General features: G+C 32.2%; 3 protein-coding genes across 4 annotated transcripts in view; 2 read left to right on the top strand and 1 right to left on the bottom strand.

Moving 5' to 3' along the window:
- LOC107366084 (cell adhesion molecule Dscam1) overlaps positions 1 to 7,517 on the top strand; it is a 66,221-nt gene extending 58,704 nt beyond the window's left edge. Inside the window, exons 14-20 of the mRNA XM_015933658.3 lie at positions 112 to 300; positions 986 to 1,345; positions 1,838 to 2,011; positions 2,420 to 2,652; positions 5,708 to 5,801; positions 6,140 to 6,286; positions 6,383 to 7,517. Of these exons, the coding sequence (XP_015789144.1) occupies positions 112 to 300; positions 986 to 1,345; positions 1,838 to 2,011; positions 2,420 to 2,652; positions 5,708 to 5,801; positions 6,140 to 6,286; positions 6,383 to 6,492 (1,307 nt within the window). The 3' untranslated portion in view covers positions 6,493 to 7,517. The remainder of the gene's footprint in view (positions 1 to 111; positions 301 to 985; positions 1,346 to 1,837; positions 2,012 to 2,419; positions 2,653 to 5,707; positions 5,802 to 6,139; positions 6,287 to 6,382) is intronic.
- Positions 7,415 to 20,014, bottom strand: E23 (ABC transporter G family member E23). Its single transcript, XM_015933659.3, has 5 exons — positions 19,628 to 20,014; positions 12,478 to 13,549; positions 11,626 to 11,832; positions 8,349 to 9,979; positions 7,415 to 8,046 (listed from the first exon to the last, which is right to left on the bottom strand). Exons 2-5 carry the CDS (start codon positions 13,324 to 13,326, stop codon positions 7,818 to 7,820), a joined length of 2,916 nt encoding a protein of 971 aa, XP_015789145.2. The 5' UTR covers positions 13,327 to 13,549; positions 19,628 to 20,014; the 3' UTR covers positions 7,415 to 7,817.
- LOC107366087 (uncharacterized) lies at positions 15,065 to 22,532 on the top strand. 2 transcript variants are annotated; one of them, XM_015933660.3, is made up of 6 exons: positions 15,065 to 15,186; positions 18,975 to 19,014; positions 19,157 to 19,215; positions 20,745 to 21,045; positions 21,159 to 21,647; positions 21,939 to 22,532. In XM_015933660.3, the coding sequence occupies exons 1-6, from the start codon at positions 15,169 to 15,171 to the stop codon at positions 22,463 to 22,465; spliced, it is 1,434 nt and encodes a 477-aa protein (XP_015789146.3). In that variant the 5' UTR covers positions 15,065 to 15,168; the 3' UTR covers positions 22,466 to 22,532. The 2 variants fall into 2 exon arrangements, with proteins under 2 accessions (XP_015789146.3, XP_089123609.1); XM_089267483.1 differs by lacking the exon at positions 15,065 to 15,186 and adding an exon at positions 18,580 to 18,837.
- The last annotated feature ends 89 nt before the right edge of the window (positions 22,533 to 22,621 follow it).

Here is a 22,621-nt window from a genome sequence, read left to right as displayed (position 1 = left end):
TCTGCCTCAACACAAATATCAATACTAATTGATCCATTAAATTTAATAACTTTTTATATTATTTCTACAACTACAAAACTCATTATAATCATACAAATCTTTTCTTTTCAGGTTACATTATTCATATGAAACGATCAAATTCAGATAAATGGGAATCAATTGAAGTCTCAGCAAGTCAAACATCTCATACATTTGAAGGTCTAAGCTGTGGTACAAGCTATCAGTTTTATATAATTGCCTTTAATGAAATTGGTAAATCTGATCCAAGTAACATTATTTACGTCAAGACGGAAGGTTTAGGTAAGTCAACCAGAAAACTCCAAAAAACTCCCAGCTTATCAGTTATCAGCCCAGCACACAGTTAGACAATTAAATGCTAGCCGAATTCAATGAAAATGAATATTGAGAATCAAATGAATAGTAATGATTGGAAAACGATAAATCAAAATTTTTTTCAACTTAAGGCTCATATTGTTACCGGATAGCATTTGGTGATCAACATGCCAAGACTAGACTTTCTTTAAGCAATCGATTTTATTCGACTTTCAGAGTCTTATCACATTCATTATCAGTTATTCACTAAACCGCCCAGCAAAAATCCCAGTAACTCCCAGTCAGAATTTTGTTGATTTTCCTCACAATTGAGCAAGTAATGTAATGCAAGCGAGTTAATAAGGAGAATTATCAAAGATTACTTGAGAATTCTCTGGGAGTTTTCACTCCAACAAGAATATCATTCCTAGTGTTCAATATTATCTGCACAATTCTCAGATTAGTGCGAAGTAAAGCATTTGTATTTATATTCATTCAATAAGATATTGTATTACATCTTTCCTCATCTTCTTATTTCTCAATGTATTCCTAAGTCGTTTTCATTCTCTGTTATCTTCATTGTCTTTCTTCATCCAATGTTATCATTTTAATATGGACATTGGATAATTGATATTGCATTGTTAGACTTTAACACAATTCTGTTCATTTTTAGCTCCCGTTGCTCCAGATAAGCATTCATTGTTGTCCATTAATTCAACCAATGCTGTTATCCATTTGGATTCTTGGCATGATGGAGGTTGTCCCATGAACAAGATTGAGATTATGTATAAAGAAGAAAAAAGATCCGATTGGTTAAGTCTTCCTTTTATTTTTCCTTCACCATCTTCATCATCTGTACCATCATCATCATCATCATCTTCCGCCACTTTATCATCATCTCGAGACGAGAAAGATATTTTATTGAATAATCTTCGTCCAGCAACAAATTATGATCTTAAGATTACGGCTACAAATGAAGCTGGACCCATTCAAGCTGCTTATTCATTTAAGACGAGCTTCAAAGCCAATCGAGGTAAGCCCATTATTCAACAATTTTATTCTGATGAATGTTCAACTTGTTCAAATATGTTCATCATTTTCATTATTTTACATCATCTTGTCAGCATCACTTGAAAGCATCTTTTGTTTGTGCTTTTACGGAATGCTCATTTCAACAGGATTTAAACAAATATTTTTTAATAATCACATTATGAGTGATATTCAAGTGTTGAATAGTCTTTTTTTTGCATGGTAAACATTGATGTGACTCATGATAATAGAAGATTGTTGATGAGCAAAAATATTTCACTTTTGATATTCATTCATTTGATTGATTTACTGTGTTAATATGTGCTCTCTTTCAATCAATTTAATTAAAAAATGCTTTTTTCCATTTTCCTTTTTCTTTCCATCACTTTTCATTCACTTGACATTTTTTTCACACCTACAATAATTATCAATAATTATATTTGACTCTTGGATAAACTTTTAAATTGCATTCAATGGATTCAACTCAACATTAAAGGACATTCCCTGATTGGCAATGAAGCATCCAAATCTTCAGCTGATCATTCCCTTTACCTCGATATGAATCTGCTTTTACCGACAACGATAACAATTGGAGTTACCTTCATCATTTTGACTTTTCTCGTTTGCTTAATTTTCTTGAAGAAGAGACAAAACAATATTAGTTTTTATGGTAATAATTTTATCACATTTAAATTCCCAAACCTTTTCAAGCTAAAGCTATCAAAACATAACCCAAAACTGGTTGACAGTCAGAACTAGACAAAAATATCAAGTCAAAATAACTAAACAAGTCTTAAGATTCGAACAGTTCTTGCAAGATTAACGTTTTTACATTCAAGTTTGGCTAGTAATGATACTTGGCTTTTTATCGTATCAGCTCTTGAAACTTGATCGTCCTTAAAAGGTGTAATGTAGCTCAATCAGGTTTTATCAGCCTAGGATTTCTGAGGACGATTGATCGTAAAAATCGGAAATCGCACATTCCTGGATCTAACCAATCCTAACCTAATCTAACCTGACCTAATACATTTAAAAACATCGAATTTGATTTTTTATTTCTTTAATTTTTCTTTTGCAGAAAATCCTGGAATTTATGATTCAGGAAAATGTGAACCTGTTAACGAGTCCGTCCGACTAACACAACTGGATGCTGGAAGCATGAAAAAGTCAACCGGTGACGCTGCATCTGCCCTTGATTCAGGTTACTTTCCATCACCTTATGCGATGACGAAGATTGAAAATGAAAAAAATGAAGTTAACGGTGTCCTCCAAATGGAAACTAAAAGACCAATAAACTCCCCAATTAAAAAGGTAAAATTCAAAATTTTTCCCATTTCGTTTCAAACATGATTCTCATTTCATTTAAACTTCATTCTCAAACTTGAACACTATCTTGTGACCAAAATGATAAACTGATGAAAATGTTTGCCATTTTTTACAACTTATTAGTATTTTGTACGCTTAATAGTTTCCATTTGTGAATCAAAGTCGCTCAACTTTTCAAATAAAATTGCTATTTTAGTGTAAAATATTAGCTGAAATAATATAAACTTTTCCTTCTCATTCCATCGATATTATTCAATTTACTCAGTTTCATTTTGTTGAGCCATTAGAATAAATAAAGACAAATGTTTTCCAAATGTGATTCTTTGCTTTGGTCAACAATGTTTGTCTTTCAAACTTGAAACTTTTCAATAAGTTGACAATTTATCTCAACTATTGATGAAAAAAGAACTGAATAAGACTAAATGTGGTAGAAGAAGCAAAAAGAAAGTCATAAATGCTAGAATAAAGAAGAAGAGGAAAAATATGAAAAAAACTCCCAGTGATGATTCTCTATTAGTATTGAGTTTATTGTTTTAGATTCTATTCTTTTTCATAAAAGATGATGATGATAATGGTGATGATGGTGATGCTGATGATAAAAATGAAGATTGTTGAGATGAATGTTCACCATAAAAAGATGAAGATGATTCTTGGAACATTGATTTTTGCTTCTCTCTTCTTCATCTTTCCACTGTTCACTGTGGGAAAAAAAAGAAGTTCATTGAAGCAATAAATAACCTTTTCTCATTTTTATTTCTTTTCATTATTTTTTCACGGTTTACCCCTTATAATATCTAATAACAATGTCCAGGGAGTTTTTGTACTCCCACTTATCCACTGTGTCTTAACATTTTTGCCTGCATTTTTTTTATATCTCACAACGTTGACAAGTTTTTACCAGTTTGCTTCAACTATCATTTGAAATGTACATGAAGAGCAAAATGTATGAACAAGTATTAAATAGAAACAATTGAAAGCCAAATGTCATAACCAAAGACAATTTTCACTTATTATCATTGGCTCAGTTGAGCTTCAACTGTTTAGATTAAGAATCAAAGTTTGCTGTCCAGTAAACACCAAAAACAAAACCCCAAAGCTGATATCATGAAACATGATCAAACTCGCAATTAAACTCTTTTCAAAACACTCTTTTTGCATGTTCATCTTAATAGTCCCTGATGCCTCCAAGCTAAACAGTTATTTTGCATTATTACTGTAACAGAGAAGCGGTTGAGATCTTCAACAGTTTATAGTTTCACGGTGATTTTGCTTTGATGAGAATCTCTATCTTTTTTCCGGAATTCATCTGAGAAAATGTCTCGAAGAATCGATGAGAAATGGATTGATTAAAATGTTCATTTTCATTTTTTTTGGTGAAACACTTTTGACCAAACTTATTAGATTTGTAGACTGGAAGACATTTAAACATGATTGGGTTATTTTGCATTATTGTGACAATTGCTCTAAATGATTATTGATTGAATTGTTCTGTTATTTAATCATCATTAATAATCAATAATATGCAACTCACTTGTACAAACCTCTTGTTGTTTATTACATTTATCCTTTTTACACCAAATCAGTTTGATTGAATTCACCTTATCTTGTTGATTGTTAAGTTGCCCATGAAAGGTTTATTTAATAATAAAAGGTTTGACACGGAGGATAAATTGATGAACAATCTGGAGTAATCTTGATCATTTTGATTCTCATGATGATTTGGAATGAACGAAACAGAACGGAAAAAAGCGAAAGGCAAAAAAAGTGAAATCTCAATTGATTGTCAATCAGTAATCAGTATAATACTTGCAATATACAGTAAAACAGTTTACATGGCAGCGACCATTGTTTTCATCATCAAACAAGGTTCAAGACAATTGCAAATAACTAATATTTTTGTCATCATTATCATCATAATCATGATGAGAAACAAGAATCTTCATCGTTGATATCTTGAACATCTTTATATTAATGATTATTCCCATCATCCCTACAGAGTCAAAACAATGAACCAGATTGGGTTGACATTTTGTTTACTCTTGTTTAACCAATTCATTTTGTTCATTCATTCATTTGCCTTCTTAAATCTGAAACAAGAGTAATGATTATTATGCTGATTATAATAATAATGATAATAATGGTAAAAGGCAGATTTGTTGTCCACTAAACATGAAAATAAAAACAAAAAGCAGCAATTTATTAAAACTTGCTCATCATTTTGGTTAAGGATAAACTTGTAGATGGATCATTTAACTGACAATTGCAAATTGCCTGTCCATAATTGAATTGTTGGTCAATCCTTTTGACTTCTTTTGAGTCCTTTTTTTTGCTGGACAACCTTTTCTTCCTTTCATATTCATCTCTTTTTTTCTTGTCCCATCTTTGCCTCTCAGTTAATACATCAATCATTTTGCATATAAATAAATGTTATTTATTGTTATACACTCATAACTTTTCTTCATCAGATTTATCTTCTTTCTTCATCATTCTATCATCTTTATCATCAACTATTGTTATTAACTTGCATTTAAATTACTAAGTAACTGTTTAATGTAATAAAAAAATACTAGAGGTCATTAGAATCATCAGAGTCACTTCCTTTTCCTTTGCTGTTTTTTCCCTCGCTTTTTTCATTCACATGGTAAAGCTTATAAACATGTAAATTGTAAACCCTTTTTTCAGACTCTTTATTATCATCTTTTCATCTTTATTTTCATCTTTCCTATCATCTGTATCATCAGTATCATCATCTCTCTTTCTTGTTCATCTTATTGCGTATCTTCTGTTTAACAAAATGTGAATTTTGATGTAACTTTCTTTTTAGTGAAACATTCTTTATACTTTTCGGTCTTGCTTTTTTCCCTCTGTAAGTTTCTTCATCATCATCATCATTTTCTTATCCTGCTGAGTAGACGGTAGTCAGTTTAATCAATCAATCATCTATTGTACTCTCTTGTACCATGAATGTATATCATCTAAAACATCATCTTTTTCATCGTTTTTCTTTTTTTTGTTGCCCTCCATCCTTCACTTAACACAGCATTCAACATCCGAATCAGGAGAGCCTTTATATGCAACAGTCAAAAGGACTCCTCGTCCACCTCGATCGGATGTCCATGTTTACCATTATCCAAGTAAGTGTATATTGTGTCTCTTCACTTTCATCCCATTTATTAACTTGGCAATTTTATACTGACCAATTTTTTCACTTGCAATCAATCTAATCGACTGCTCTTAAATGATTTACATGGTTTATCTCTTTATAGACAATCTTGACATAAAGTTGATGGTTACATTATTTGTAACTTTGTAAGAAAGATCTGTTAAAACTGAGTCTATTAGTCTAAATAGCTTTAAATGGTAGTCAGATTAGATTGGTCAAATTTGATGCATTAGTCTTCCAAGCTTAGTTTTTAAAAGAGCCAGAGTTTGTTTTGCTAATTGTTGTAAAAAAAATTTTCTTTTTCCTCAGTGACACAAGCTACTTCTGATTCTGGGTGCAACTCTGAAGCTTCATGGCAGAATATGGTTACTCCGAGTCAGTCAAGTCACGAGGCAACTATTAACTCTGCAACTTTAGTGCGATTTCATGAAGGACCATCAGAGAAAGGATTATCTTGTAAGTTTTATTGGGCTTTTCCTGCTTCCTAAATGTTCTGGTTTCATCTTCATTTCATTTGATCTTAATTTATCGCTATTTTTATCTTATTTTCAGCTACTCCAATGACTTCCATGTACTCTGTTTACACTGACCGTCAACCCATGCTCATGTGCCAAAGCTCACAACGTTTCAATGGTAGCTATTCACGAGGCTCAATCTCCTGAAACTTACAAAAGCCTTAGTAAATTGCTTAAAACATGTGGCCAATCTTCACCTCAATTGTATAAAGTTTTTTGGTTTGACTTATGAACTTTATTGAGTCATCAAGAGCCTGATTATCTGATCATCTGATAAGATGTTGGATGCAATCAGATTACTTTCATCGCCGGTTCATCATTCCAATAACCTCAGGATCTGTAAACTAAGTTCATCTAGTCTTGAAACCAAATCACACCCAGCTTACAAAAATGTGATTCAATTTAACTTTTCACTTCAATGCCTTGTGATTTGATGGAAATGATTACAATGACAGAATCAAGTTACACCTGAAAATGAAAGTAATTTGAATCTCCTGGATGGTTACAACAATTTAATCTCTTAATTGCATCAACTTAGCTTTCTATCTACAAACTTGGTTACACCGCCATTAAAGCTTCTCCATTGACGATCCATTTTTTTCCAACACTCAATTAAAGCCTAAATCTCTTTTCTGCTCAAAATGTTCTTATAATGTACATCTACTTCAGCTGATCTAGTCATGGATGGTTAACAAGAAAATGTTAATGCCTTCATATTGTTACAAGCTATTCATTAATTGTCTGGAGATATAAAATGGTTTTTAATGTTGTTCCTCAAGAATATACGTCAAAACTTCTGCAGAGAGATCAATTTCATTCCATTGCCAATCAACTTTCCGCTTTAACCGTTTCTATAAGAAATGTTTATTGTCCACAACTTGATTACTGTATACTAATCAATAAGTCAATGTATTTGTATTATGCGTATTTACTAAAGTGAATCTCCGTCCCCTCTTCGCACAAACCACACACGATAACTAATATAATTCAATGGATTTCTGATGAAAAGGATAATGAAGTTAAACACGAAAATATGGTTCAAATTATGGAAAGTGCGATAAAAACTAAGTCAAATACAAACTCGCAAACAAAGTTGACAATTTGTCCCGATGTTTAATAATTTATTTTTGTTATCAATGGCAGTATACAATTAAAAAAAGTATAGAATCAAATCGATACATAAATTTGTTGCCTTTTTTGTTATCTCCGTGTTGGATTAATTAATCATTGTTCATCTTTACAAATTGGAAATTCGATAATCGATTGAATAGTTTTTTATTGAGTATATAACTATTCAGTTTTTAGGAGACAAACATGAGCATTGTAATAATTTTTATTTTGTAATTTGTATAATGTTTTTGTTTTTTTGTGAAAATGATGTGATGTGTTTCTTTTAGAAAATATCATTTTCAGTTTAACTTGAAAATATCAAGGCAAGCAGAATAATTAATTGTTATAATTAGATGAAAAATTCACTTTTTGCGAACGTATCTCAGAATTATATAACCAAAGATCTGGGTAAACGTCAGGAAACAGAGTAAAATGAATGTATTTAAACCAATTGACTCTAAACCAGTTGTACTGCCAATCGTTTCCACTGTCATTAAAAGTTCATCTTTGGCTATAAACAGTCCATTTCCTTCTAGAAGAGTTTCATTTCTTTTTATACAACTCGGGAATCTAGAGAAACTGGGCGAGCACCTATTAATCAGAAAGAAAAGAATTGCGATTAAACAATTTGATCAATCAAAAAGGCTCAACAATATAACATCTGATTAGAAAATTAACTGAACTTTTTCACTTTTTCATGTTTAACCAATTTTTAGTTCTATCTACGAACAGTAGATGGTGTTACTGACTTATTATTTTCGCGCATTTCATTTAATAATAGCTATTTACTTTTGATTGTTTAGAGTTAATTTGATAATAGTTATTGTAAATGGTTTTCCTTCTTTTGTGATTAATTTCGTAGTTAATTGGATTGGTGGCTAATATCTACTTACTTAATCGGAGGTCCATACATGAGCTCGATGATTTGCATATTTTGAAATGCATAGTGAACAATTGACAAATATTTGGCCCATGTTAACCATGATGGTACCATATTTGAGTAGAAGCCACCGAATAGATTGGTTGACATGGAGTAAAGTGCTGATATTGTCATGGATACTTCGAGGTTACCTGTGGTTACACCGATTACAAAGCCCATCGTTTGTGCGACAACAGAGTTTAGTATAAAGAAAAACCATTGGACTATGAAAAGAGTTATGGAGTAAAAACTAAACATTGGATATGATATAAAATAAAAGGCAGTGGGTAAAGCCACTATTGACGGTAAATCTCCAAGCAATTTGGCAATATAGTAAGCAGACAAGCGATAACATCCAGAGGCTCTTTCTTTATTTACCACTTCTTTCTCTGGGGGAAGAGAAACAAGTGTACCAAATAGAGCGAAAAGCTGCCAATATGAAGTTGCAAAAAACATCCAACCCCGGATATCATTGAGGGATGTTTCTTGCCTTGGTATTTGAAACCACATTAAACCTGTAATTACTCCAAGTACAATAGCTTGGATCCAGTTCAATTTGGAAAGCATTCTTCCCCTTGATTGGTGGAAATTTCGCTGCATTAATACTTTACATTGAGTCCAAAAAGAGGTTGGCCATTTACCGTAAGCTTCATTGCCTACAATACGACCAGTTGAAGAGTAACGTGATGATGGACTTAACCTACTTCCTGCGTAGTTCATTTCATCATTTGAGGCTGCCAATGAATAAGAAGAAAAGGTTGCTGTTGAAAGGCGATCAGTTTCGGTCCAACTGGATCTTCCCGAATCATCATCATAACCGATTTTGGTATAAATTTTTGTCAACTTTTTACAAGGATCGATTATTACTCTAAGCTCTGTTGATCCAGGAGGTTTAGTGTCGTGTCCATCAGACGATTCATGTCCATCAGGCCATAGAGGATTTGTATCTGCCCGGTCATGATCACCAACAAACTCACCATTGGGAGGTGTTACAGGAACCCGATTGTCAATGTCATCCTCATCGCAATTTGAATCATGATGATTGTCTGGTTCCGTCTGATGATGATGTTCTGAAAGTGAATCTTGGCGATGATGATGACGTCTTTGATGAGAATGATGATGCTGAATATGTTGATGATGGGGATGGGGATTAAGTTCAGATTGGGAATTATCATCGGAATCTTGAGAATGGTGGTCAATGGAAGATGTTTTCATTTGATGAGACGATGGCGATGAAGATGATGAAAGTGAAGGTGGTCTCGATCGTTGGGTTAAAGGTAATTTACTTAATCGACGAGCAGCTGATATTATCTTTTCTTGGTCTTGTTTGCTTCCCTTAATAGTTTCCATCATAAAATCAGCCGGATTATAATTTGGAGTGATTTCAAAGCCGATTGAAGAGAAAAAAGGAACAACCGAATGGGAGTCTCCAAAATACGCCAAATTACCATTGGATAATAACAATAATTTGTCAAGCAGATAAAATATCTGAGATGAAGGTTGATGAATACTGATAATCACAATTTTACGCTCTTTCATTGCGTATTCCTTTAAAAATTTCATTATTCCTAAGGCAGTGCTGGAGTCTAAGCCAGATGTTGGTTCCTGTTAGTCACATAAAAGAAACAAAAAGAAAGGATAAAAATTTCAATAATTAGATTCATTCAAATTTTAAGATTTTACGCAAATCATTAACCAAATTGAATCTTAAGCATCTGTGAAGCGCATAAATAATATCACTCATTTGAAAAGACATTCAACCATCAAAGGACAAAGTTGCAAATTACTGGAAATTTGTATTTATAAATGTAAAAACCAATGCTGTTATATTTTCCCTCTGAATATCCAACACACAAGCAATTAAATCGTTATTCAACTATATCTATGAAGTATTTTGGTGCTGAAAAGGTTGAAATTGTAGGGTAAAATCGTTTCACCAATCAGTGTATCCAAGTATTTGATAAAAAGAAGAAGATTCTTGAAGACATAATTCTTGACTAGTGACAAAGTAATCAATAAGGTGGATAATCATCAATCCCCGGAGAACCTGATATTTAAAATCAAGGCTAACTAAATTATTTTATTACTCTACTTGAAATCTATTCAAGGTCGCTGTTAGACAATCAACAGACAAAATTATCTGTAAAATAATATAAACATGAAAGGCTTGTTATTCCCATCATCTACAACACGATAATCAAGATCACACCATGTCAATTAATGAACAGCTGACGACGTGAGTATTAAAATGGTACCATAAAGTTAATTATCGTCAAAAGAAATGGTTGACTATTTGTTTGTTACCTGGTCTTGGATATTATTTGAATTTGCTGAGATTCAATAAAATCGGATTGGATTATCTGGATTAATTATTCTCTGGTGTTTACTCATATATTAATGTTGATTAACTGGTAAAGAGTATTAAATAGATTGACATCTAAGACAATCAATTGGTGTTGTTTTTTGCTTATTGATTGTCAGTCAACCTTTCGCCTTATAATTGGCTAAACATGTAAATGTTAGCTTGGACAGATGAAAGGATTGGAAATGAAATCCACTAAAAAGATGTATATTTTAATACATGTTATTTAATGGATAATTACAATTTAAATTGATGTTGGAGGCAAAACAAATTTATAGTTTTTAATGGTAAAGTCAAGCCTTAAATTAGCTTCTAATTGCATTTGATCGTAAAGTTACTCAATTATAACTAGGCCAAGATTTCAATTTCAACAACAATTTAACCGAAAAGAGAAAAGAGAGAAAAAAAATCTTTTTTTCTTCATTTCTCTCCTTCTCATGTCCATGCTAATCATTAATTAATTGTTCAGCTATTTTCAGTCCAAATGAGCTTTCTCATCATCAATTAAATTTCCGGGTTTACAGTGAAAATTAATAATAATGATGATGAAATAGAAGTACCTTTCAACTTTCAAAAGTGAAAAGTGAAAACAATCAATAAACTAAAGACGTTATCAACATCAATCAACATTCAACATTACCAGAAGATTAATATCCCATCAATCCTTTACCATGTATTAATTGATGATCATCTTATCAACAACAATTAGCCATTTGTGCAAGACTCAACAAACTGAGAAGTAAGTAAATAGCAAATGTTTCAATGTTTCTCATTCAACTAATGAAAATCTTTCTCTTTGTCCAGGATTAATTGGTCATTGGATTTGAGCGAAAATTGATTTAACAATTAATGGTTAACTGTTGGAAACAATTAACCAAAACAAACTTACATCTAAAAGCATTACACTTGGATTTGATAAAAGTTCACAAGCAATGTTGGCTCGTTTCTTTTCACCTCCAGATAAACCTCGTCGTGAAGCATCACCAATAATGGTATCCATACATTGACCCAGGTCCAGAATGTCAATAATATTATCAACTTGCTTCATCTTCTGAGAGTAACTCATTGATTCAGGTAGACGAAGAATAGCGTTATACTAGAGAAATAGAAATAGATGAATTTAATTGCAATTGACAATTGTTTAGGTGAGAAAAGGTGGAAAATCAAAAGCAACATTCAATTTCAAGTTTCATTAGAAATGTTTATTTTTTTTCTTCCTTTCCAATCTTGAATCAGTTTAAATCCTGGTTAACTTGATTTACTCGCTATTTCCATTGATTGCTATCAATTTGACTACTTAACTATGCTATAAATATAATTAATATCATTATACTGTTATTGTGATTTCATTATATTAATCGGTTAGGTTGAGTAATCTGACAGCTAAAGCGAAAACATGAGATTTGTTGAAAGTCATTGTGATTATCGTATCAACAATCAAAATTTCAGTGTAAGATATACTGAATCAAGTTAACCAATTGAATTGATTATCAGCCAATTAATGAAATCTTGAACAATTTACTGTCAAGTTGCATCATTATGCGCATTTCAAGTCAAAAGAAACGGTAAAATCAAGAATCATTTTTATTCGAATTCAATGTTTTTTTTCTCTCATTTTTTCCCTCGTCAGATTTTCTTCTTCTTCTTAATAACAACAGTGAATGTTGATTTTACCCTAATTGTGTTTATAAAATGATCGTATAATGATTAATATTGATTGTGAAATTGAAATAACACTCACCTTAAGAGTCTGTCTAAGAGTTAAATTAGGTAGGAAAATGTCATGTTGAAGGACATAATTAATCTTTCGTTTCATCCTTTTATTAAGCATCTCACCAGCAAGTGTAATACAACCTTGATCAGGCTTTAATCTTCCGGATAAAACATTTAATAAACTTGATTTACCCGATCCTGATGGACCCATAATACCAAGAACTTGACCTGGCCTGGCATAACCATTAATATCGTCCAAAATGCGTCTGTTTTCCGTTAAACTTGAGGTTGCCGTTGAACAGCTATCATAACTGTTGACTTGATTACGTTTATCATCATCTATTGTAATTGAAACATCCTCACCTTTACTGGCAAGACAAGATGATTTGGAGCAAAAAAGTCCATTACTTTTCACATTAAAAGGTTCATACAGAATAATATTCCTAAACACTAACTCCATTGATCGGTGGTTATGATGGTGGTGATGGTGATGGTGTGAATGATGGTGATGGTGATGGCGATGATGGATATCAGGTTGAATCAAACGATTTTCAGCTTTATTTGAATTGTCATATTTGCTTACTGAATCCTGTTGATCGAATGTTTGTTTATCATTTTGCTGATTTAAATGTTGATGGTGATGATGATGATTAGGTTGATGATGTTGATCAACTTGTTGATCAGTTGTAGTCATTTGTTGATTGGTAATATTATATTTGGATATCGTTAAAGGACTCGATGTTGATGACGGAGATGAAGATGAAGATGATGATGATACTGATATTGATATTAAAGATGATATTGTCTTTGTTGGTGATGATGATGGTGAAATGTTTTGACAATCAGCAAGAGTTGAAATTGTTTGATTGTTCATCATGAAATGCCGATTGCTCCTTTAAGGCGGTGACAGAGACTCACATCTTTCAGATGATTGGCAGTTTCTCTTCATCTTTTTCATCTTCTTTCTTTTTCTTTCTTTTTTCTTCCCTTCAATCCGGTGAAGGAGGAGACAAAGGTGATTAAACACTTATCTTCCTCTTCTTTTTACTTCTTTCTTTTCTCTCTCTTTTCTCTTCCTTTATCTTTCTTTTCCTTCTCTTCTGTAAAAAAAAATGAAAAGACAAAATGAAATGATTTTGTTCAACAAAAAAAACGTAAAGACAATCAATTGAAACAAAACTGATTAACAATTTGAATCATCAATCCAAGGCTAAAGGATAAGATTAACTCCAAGACAAATGGACAAACTTTGAGTATCGTTAACCATTTATCAACTGTCAATCCAATTGTCAATCCAATAATTGCAAGTCTAACTTTAGATTTCAATTGTAAACTCATTTTCAAGTCAAATTTAGCGCATTTTTTCATTTATTTTTAAACCAATTTTGATTGATTTGCACTTCCTTTGTTTTCATTTTTCTGATTTATTTTCATTTTAACAATTTCATTTGATTTTTACATTGCATGTTAACAGGAAAAGTCAAAAGCGCAAAGGACTGAATCAATATTGAACTATTTGTTCAATAACATTTAACCCACCATATTCAAGGTAACCAGTATTTAACCAATTGGTTAAATTGTATCAATTGGTTAACTAACACAGTAAACTAATTAAGCCGTTTGCTCAGTAGACAGTGATTAGACCTTTTTAAATGTCAAAATTAAAATACGGAAATGAATCTTGAATCCAATGAAAAATTAAGACATTTTGTTTTGAAAATCAAGTAAAAAATAAGTGTTGAGGTTGGATTACATATTGGTCTAAATCAGTTAAACCAGAATCTCTCGAGGCTAGGAGATACTCGGGCTTTGCTTCGAGTTTATGTCTCATAACTTGTCTCGATTGTTAGTTGATATGTATATAAATGTATTTATATTTATATGAGTGTACATTTTTGCTGAGTTTAATAATCTTAACTCTGTTTTAATTGCATTAAGGTTAATTAAAGTCAAGAGGTTGACCAAAGATTAGTGATTTAAAAATAGTAAATTGAATGTAGTCTTTCATTTCCTGGTTCATCCATTCAATCAATCTTGAATTGCATCGTAATTTAATTATCAGTTGTCTTTGAATGAAAATTTGCAAACAAGTTTCTATCCCGAGTTGACCATCAAATTATCCAAATGTGAACAATGTTAACCTCTGACAGCGGGTCAACTTGACTCTGTATTTTTGAATCGCTATAAATGACTGTTAGATTTCGCCTTGTTCCGGTCAAGGTGAAATGGTCAAGGTAAGTTGGTCATGCAAGGTCAGACATTTGATGTCTTGGAGTGACCGAAATGCTAAGTCAACATAGCTGGACAACAAGACAAAAAGGTTGAGGAATTTGAGATTCTCAAAGGTTACTCAATTGTCAACGTATTTCTCAGTGTATTTCACTTTTGTGTTACTCCAAAGATTATTGTATTTCATTGAGAGAAAAAAAAGATTGAATGAAAAGATTTTCTTCTCTCTTCTCTCTTCTTCTTTTTGTCTTCTTTTGCTTTCTTTTTCATCTTCATTTTACAGGGTCATTTACTTTACTCAAGCAGCTGTCTTGAATAAAGGTCACCTTGTCTTGTCATTGGTGACACCTTTTATTAAGGTTAAACCATTAGCCCGACCTTTGTATGTGTGTGTGTTGCTTGAGTAAAGGTTAAGTAAGAAATGTAATGTTAACTTTGTTTGGGACAATTTTGAAGGATACTTTCTTTACTGACCTCTAATCCAAGTTCAATGGACAATAGGAACCACGTGAGTTATGTCTTCTTACTTTTGCCATTCTTTTCTTTTCTTGCCCATAATTGTCTAAATTTGGACACTTGACCCTCATAAATACACATGTACCTAGTGAGAGTAGCATTTTACTTCTGCAATAAAAATGCTTTTCGTCTTCAAATGGTTTTCAAGTGAAAGCAATGAAAGCAAAAGAGAAAAGGTAAAAAATTATTTTTACCAAGAAATTTCTCATTTCGGTTTTATGATTCAACTTTTATTTTATGTTTTACCTTAACCATTTGGTTAGGTAAACAGGCAACAATTAGCTGATGTTCACAAATCATCACTTAATCAATCTTCATCTGTAAATACTGGTTAACTCAGGCTGGAAATGTCAAGCCTAAGATAGTCTTGACTTGATGCTGTAAGGTTAAGCTTCTAGGTTGCAACACGGATTGATTGGCAAGTCAGTTTTACGAGGAAAAAGATTGTTGAATTGAAAAATTGATAAATCATAATTTCTTACTTATAATTGTAATCAACTGTTATAATCAATGTTGAATGTTGATCAAGAATAAATGATGAAGATTTTTTGGGTAAAGATCACTTTGAATAAAGGCACTTTCAATGATCACAATTCAAAGTACGTTTCATGACACTAGATTAAATTATTGGTACAAAACTGAAAACAAAAAACACAGATTGCCGTTGATACTGAACTTGATACTGACTGAAGCCGAGTAAATGTAAATCTTTGTGTGCCTATTAAAAGCTATCCAACCCTTAAACTAGTTTCAATCTTGATCATCATTAATGCCTCTTCCGCATCACCTTGTCATCATCAACTGATTGCTCTTTAACTTTTCAACTTTAACAACAAAATATACCTTTGATTGTGTAAATGATCATCATTCTTGGATCAACCAACAACATCATCTTCCGGATCAAGCAAACAAAAAAACAACAACAAAAATAAACCATTCCCTGGTACAAGTTGGTTACGACAATTTACAAGATTTGCTGTTTTCACCTTGATTTATAATTGATTTATAAAGAAATTAAATTTGCCTTGAGTTACAATTAGCTTGATGGTGAGAATGATAACAATCACTAAACATTTGTCTAATGTAAGAGTTGAAATTTCGGTCCAAAAAAGGTTTTCAATTTTCTGGTCAAAACATCATTTTTCCCTTTCTGTCCATTGACACTTCAAACTACTTTTACCTTAAATAGCTTCTAATGGTGAACATTAAGATGAACATAAAGATGATTATGAAGATAATTGTTGATGTTTCTTTGGATTATTGAGAAATTAAAATGAACAAAAATTGTCTCTTTACATGATTGTATCGAGACGTTAGTTAATAGGTTTGTGGGACAATATTGATGATCACTTTGGGTGACAATTTAATGTCACCAAGACATTTATTAACCGGTTATTGATCTGTTTCCTCCTTTGCATTATAATCATCTTCATCTTCATTTTAATCACTATTTTTGTTTTGGTTAAACAATTTTTCGCAACATTTTTCACTTCTTTTTGTTTTTGCACCTTTTTTCAGCTGGTTTAGGCGCCAAAGTGTTCAATGAATGATCAAGATGAACATGATGAATGAAAGAATCATGATTGGGAAAGAAAGAAAAAAGAAAAAGGAAAAAGAAAAAAGTTGAACATCTGATTGAACTTGAATGATATTATAAAACATCTGATCTTCTTTGACCCTAACCCGTCTTTAAATTTCAGGTTTAAAGCGCTTATTAAACTAGTTTCCGTCTTCCGCATCATCTTCACTCTTCTATCTCCATCCTCATCGTCTTCACCAGTCAGTCTTCCCTTTTTTGGGTCTAAAAAAGGGTAAGAGTTTGAAAAATGAGATGAAAAGTCTTGAATAACTTTTATATCCACTTGTTTATCATCTTCAGTTTTTACCTTCTTCCTGATTCAGGCAGACAGGGAAGTGCCTTTTTTGGATACTTTTCACGGAATCAGATAAATTGACATAGATGAATGTAAATACACAATGAAACCTGCAAGATTACCTGTGATTAAAGAGTTTAAACACTGGCTTTCAATATTAATGGCATCTTGGTTTTTTGGGTTTAACCTTACTGTTAACCTTAGTCTTTTCATATTTCACCGTTATTGCTGGCTATTGTTTTGGGCTTATTGTTGCTAATTGAGGATTTTAGTGATTAATTGATTAAACATAATTTACATGAGTTAATTAACAGGAAATAGAATTGGTAATTTGAGAAGAGAAGAAGAAAAATATTTCAAATTAAGATTGTTAACAGTATCAAATGGTAAATAACAAGTTGCTTGGTTAATAGTTACGCTTCATTTGAAGACTAGTACAAGGGCAATCTATTTAAAGTTCATTCAACTTTTCATCAGCACGCGGGTGAACATGATAAGGGATGAGAAGGATGAGAAGAGGAAAGAGATTATTAAGAAGGAAAGAAAGAGAAAAATAGAGAGTAAATTAGCTTTCAAGCTTAAATGATTACTCTGATGGTTCTTCATCAGTTGACGATCATGAAAAGGGAAGGAAAAAAATGAAGAAGAAGAAGAAAAACAAAAACAAAAATTTTGCTTTCTTTACTCAAACAAAAATGGGTTACCAAGATGATTCCAAGATTGATGGTCCAAAAAGTCAAAGGGTCAACTAGATTAATGCGTTTTTTTCTGGTTCAAGTTCAACTTTGATTTTGGGTAACACTTGGGTTTGGGTTAACGGTTTGGGTTAACATTTGGGCTTTTTACTAGTAAGTTTTTCAACTCATCCTTTTCCTTACAGACTCTTTCCTTAGTTAATGTCAATGAACTTACTTTTTGCTTTCAATTACACTGTTGCTTAACTTTAACGTTTTTTTATTGTATAATGTTCATTATTAACCGATGAAACAATGTCATCGACTTGAGCTGAATTTTTCCTCAAATCAAGAGATGAAGTAAAGAGTCAAGATTATGTAATGAGGAAGATGCTCAATGATTAAGATGATGAGAGAAAGTGAAAGATGCAAAAGTGAGTAACCTCTCAGTTAACTATCAATTGGAATCGGTATTGTGTTCAGATCATTGGCATGTTACTCTTATCTTGGTGGAGGCTCAATCACTTTCAAACTTATTTCACTCTCATCATCATCTTCATCTTTTTTCCTCTTGATTATCACTTGCCTTTTCATTTATCAATCTTGACTGTTTCCTTAAATCAGGAAACCAATGTTAAGATGAAGACAATTGAAAAATTACACTGCAAATGAGGTTTAATGAAAGGATGGTGATGATGATGATGATGATAATGATAGTTATGATGATGATCAATAGATGATGCGGAAGAGACTCACAATGGATGAAACTAGTTTAAGGGCAGGTAAGATTATCATCAAGTTTGGTTAGGGTCTGCTGATGAACCATTCAAATGGCTTTAAACATCTTTCAAGTTCAACATGAAATGTTAGTCTTTTGTATGCAATGTTAACACTTGTTCAACCATATAAACACCACAAATGTTGATGTTAATAATAAACAATTTACTAATGGTGTTAAGCTTTAATTGTTGACAAATTGATGTATGTTTATATCTCCTTTCAATTGTCCTACAAACCTAATTGACTTGATTAACGCATAGTGTTGTTTTTTCCTGAAAATAAAAACGCTTCAACCATCAACACCAAGCAAGCTTTGTATATTTTTGTTTTGCCTTTTGTTTTATTCAACCTTTGCTTCTTGTGTCTGTCTATTTCTTGCTCTTTCTTCTTCTTCTTTCTGTCTTTTCCTCTTTCTTTCTTGTTTACAATTTGATGGTGATCAATGTGATTAGTTAATTGTTGTTCAAATGAATGCCTTACTTTGGATCATTGGTAAGACTCAATTTTTTTGTTATCATTAATATTGATCGACACTTGACTAACATTTTTCCCTTCACTATTTATATGTATCAACATCAAGTAATACCATTTAACGGAATCGCTCTTTTGTTTCTGTCTTTTTCACCTTCAACAGGTCATTTAATTGGTTTAATTGCTGCTAATGATTCAACGTGTTTTGATTGCATTTTTAAGGTGATTAAAATGATTCCAATTGATATGAATACTTTCATCATTCACATTAACCACTTAACATTGAAACTTTGCTTAAGGTTTTTTTACACTTTCCTTTATAAAGTTAACCTTTTCTTTATTATTCTGGTTTCAACCCAAAAAGCCCAGCAAATGGTTAAGTGATTAACAGTCAATGTTTAACTGTATAAAGGTTTAAAAAATCTACTAATCAGACGATTCTCTGTGAAATAACCGTTTTAATCTGGTTTTAAGACATGTGATGAGTCAAGTGTTAAGTGAAAATCTTATTCTTACCAATCTTACATACACAATGTAAGATTGGTAAGAGTTCATTGCTTTGACTATGATTAATATTTGAAAGTTTATTCACAGAGGTAGATTGACAGAGGGATAAAAAGTGAAATTAACTCACCTAACAGTGATGATGAACTTTTACATTATTTCAAGATAGCAATTGCGAGGAAAGTGGAATCTACTAGAAATGTGATCTTTACAAAGAAAATGATTTAAGATTTTTCAATGGAAACTCACAATGGGTCATTGACATAGACTTGATCAGATTAATCAGTCATTTACTTAAACATTACACCATAATCAGAGAAAGGAAATCGACACTTTGGAGGTTCCATACGATCTTGATTTTATACTCATATGGTTGATGATGGCGATGTAATGGGATGATGATTTTAAATATGAAGAGTTGAACACAATTTAAGATTAGGAAAACAAAGAAACATAAAGGTGAGACTTGATTGAAGTTATTGACTGATTTATTTTCAAGATTTAGTAAGATTTAGATTCATCGGTCTTGCAAATGACATCAATGTACTGACAACGAACACCAGAATCAATAAGAAAATGAAGGTAAAAATGGCAAGGCGTCACCATAAAATTAACCGCGAACTCGGATAATTGGTTAAAATGTTTCATTACTTCAATATCTTCTGTTGACCTCTTCTCTTCATTTCTCTCTCACTCTCTTTTATTATCTTATTATTATTATTTAATCAGCTTCAATTTAGTTCATAGTTTAATATCACTTTTGATATTATTAAGATAATGTATATACGTTTTAAGGTGGCCTGGCATTCCAATTAAAAATTTGCTTCACTTTGAGGCCCCTTTTTTGCACTCACTTTTCTTGGTTTTCATCTCTTATTTACTTTTCCTTCTTGCCACCATCATCGTCATCGTCATCATCCTCCTTCACCATTCTCATCGTCTTCTTGAAACACCAGCAAGTGTATTTCCTTTACCATACTACCTTTTGAAACGTGTTTATCAACAACAGCAACACGATAAAAAAGGTCGTTTTCTTTGATGCTTTCTTAACCTTCAAAATTTTTTCTCCTTCAATCAATCAAGTCAATAACAACTATTAGTACTCGTTGATTATGTATTGTTAACTTGTTCAATAATGTTCAGTCAACTTTACATAAATAACACCAAATGAGTTATGTTAATTCGAAGAAATTCTGAAATTTCCTGTTCCATCTATTAACTTGCCATTTCTTTTCCCTCTGTTGCAGGTTCAGTCGAGTAAAGCGAGTGAATCGTTTGTTCAAAATGATAAGTTGAATTTTACTCCAGCTTGGCTCCAATTAGGCAAACCAGACAATGATATTGATCTTTGCTTAAACTCCATTGAATGTCGCCAATCCGTGGTGAAACAGTATTTAATAGACAATGGTCATGATTGTAATGGCGATGGCTCGATTGGTTGTATAGATTATGCGCTCATTTTCCTATCAAATGATTCCAATTGTCAGACAGCACCGTCAGTAGTCGTTGAGTCCCTCAGTCAACAAGTCAATTCATGTCTTGATCAAGGTAAATTGGTAAAGACAAAAACAGAAAATGAGAATAATTCGATGTTATATTTCTATCTTTTGAAACGTACGATTTATACCTTTTTGCTCATCAATCCTCTTTTTTGCCGACAGATAAAAACGTTATCTCTAATCTTGATGAGGTTACAAGTCAGTCAAGTTACACCTTAACTGGCGATAACCTGGAGCCATCAACCGAAGGTTATGAAACCTTACGCACAACCATTCCACCAGTTGCAGCCAATTTGATTAATAAAGAATGTTTGAAATGTATTTGTGAAGCTTCGACCAACTGTGACAGCAATACTTCGTGTACTAATGAAGCATGTGGACCTTTCCGTCTGTCTCGTAATTATTATGAAAGTGCTGGTAGTCCTGGAGATGGATTTGAAGTTTGTTGCCGTGATGTAGCTTGTTCAGAGAAAGTTATCCAAAGTTACGTTTTGAAACACCTTAAAGATTGTGATTCCAATAGCCTGATTGACTGTGACGATTTTGCGGCAATTCATCGATATGGAAATTCTTGTGCAAACTATAAACATAAGCAGACCGAATATTGGCGTCATTTTGAATATTGCACAGTTATGGCTGATAGTGTTAGACGTAAGTAAACATTTGTGTACAAATTAACAATTCAGAATACAGTCCAAGAAGATGATTTACAGTCAACCCTTTCAAAGTTAGACGTTTCAAACTTGATCCTTTAGAAATGATAAGACAATAAATCACCTAGAAATGTTATCCTTCAGTTAAATACATCAAAAGGTATAATTTCTATGGCCATCCCTCACCTCATCAAAATTTGCGAAGTACCGAGTTTGATTGTGAGCGTCAAGTTAAATTATATCATGACAAACTCATTTTCTCTGAATATATCTGATTTTTTCAATTCAGGTGAAGTCGATCCATGGGAAAATAGTCCAAGACCAAGTGTAAACCAGCCGTCAATGTCATTACCACCATTGGTTCCTTATCCAGTTCGCTTGGGCTTTTCTACTAAACCACCAATTAATACAATAAATCATTTAACCAGTCAAATGATCAACTTGGATGAGCACTGTTTGAATTGCATCTGCCAAGCAAGTAGTGGATGCAATATAACTCGAACTCAATGTCCCAATGGAAGCAATTGTGGTCCATACCAAATCGATTTATCTTATATCAAAGAAGCTGGTGGAGATTCCATGGCAGATAACACGTTTGAGGATTGTGCCAATGACAAAGAATGTTCTGAAAACATAGTTAGAGTTTATATGAAAAGAAATGTTATGGATTGTAATGAAGATGAAATATTAGACTGTACTGACTTTGCATTGGTTCATAAACTTGGTCGATCTCATTGTCGTCAGGCCAGGGAAGTTGAAAGCTTCTTGAATTCAGCTTATTGGGCGGAATTTCAAGCTTGTTATGGCTTTGATTAACTAAATTTATGTAAATAGAAACTAAATGTTTAAAAATTAAATCGATTAAAGGTTTACAATTAAAAAACTTCCACTTTTTACAAAAAATTTTCAAAAGAAGCAAGTTGAAGTGCTATTTACAAACATAGTCACTATACGCGCGTCTTTCAAAATAAA

The sequence above is a fragment of the Tetranychus urticae genome, chromosome 2, assembly GCF_039701765.1.
Source record: "Tetranychus urticae isolate SD_2017Ah chromosome 2, NJAU_TeUrti_SD_1.0, whole genome shotgun sequence".
Classification (NCBI taxonomy): domain Eukaryota; kingdom Metazoa; phylum Arthropoda; class Arachnida; order Trombidiformes; family Tetranychidae; genus Tetranychus; species Tetranychus urticae.
The sequence above is the reverse complement of the archived record's forward strand: the minus strand, read 5'-3'. Positions and strand labels throughout refer to the sequence as shown.

Bases quoted from the DNA above. Each gene is read 5' to 3' on its own strand.
- LOC107366087 (XM_015933660.3), top strand. The intron at 21,046-21,158 runs GTAAATTGGTAA...TTTTGCCGACAG, and splicing joins CAATTCATGTCTTGATCAAG to ATAAAAACGTTATCTCTAAT. The intron at 21,648-21,938 runs GTAAGTAAACAT...TTTTCAATTCAG, and splicing joins TATGGCTGATAGTGTTAGAC to GTGAAGTCGATCCATGGGAA.
- E23 (XM_015933659.3), bottom strand. From the start codon at position 13,326: ATGATGAACAATCAAACAATTTCAACTCTTGCTGATTGTCAAAACATT. The intron at 11,833-12,477 runs GTGAGTGTTATT...CTATTTCTCTAG, and splicing joins CTCTTAGACAGACTCTTAAG to TATAACGCTATTCTTCGTCT. The intron at 9,980-11,625 runs GTAAGTTTGTTT...TGTGACTAACAG, and splicing joins CAAGTGTAATGCTTTTAGAT to GAACCAACATCTGGCTTAGA.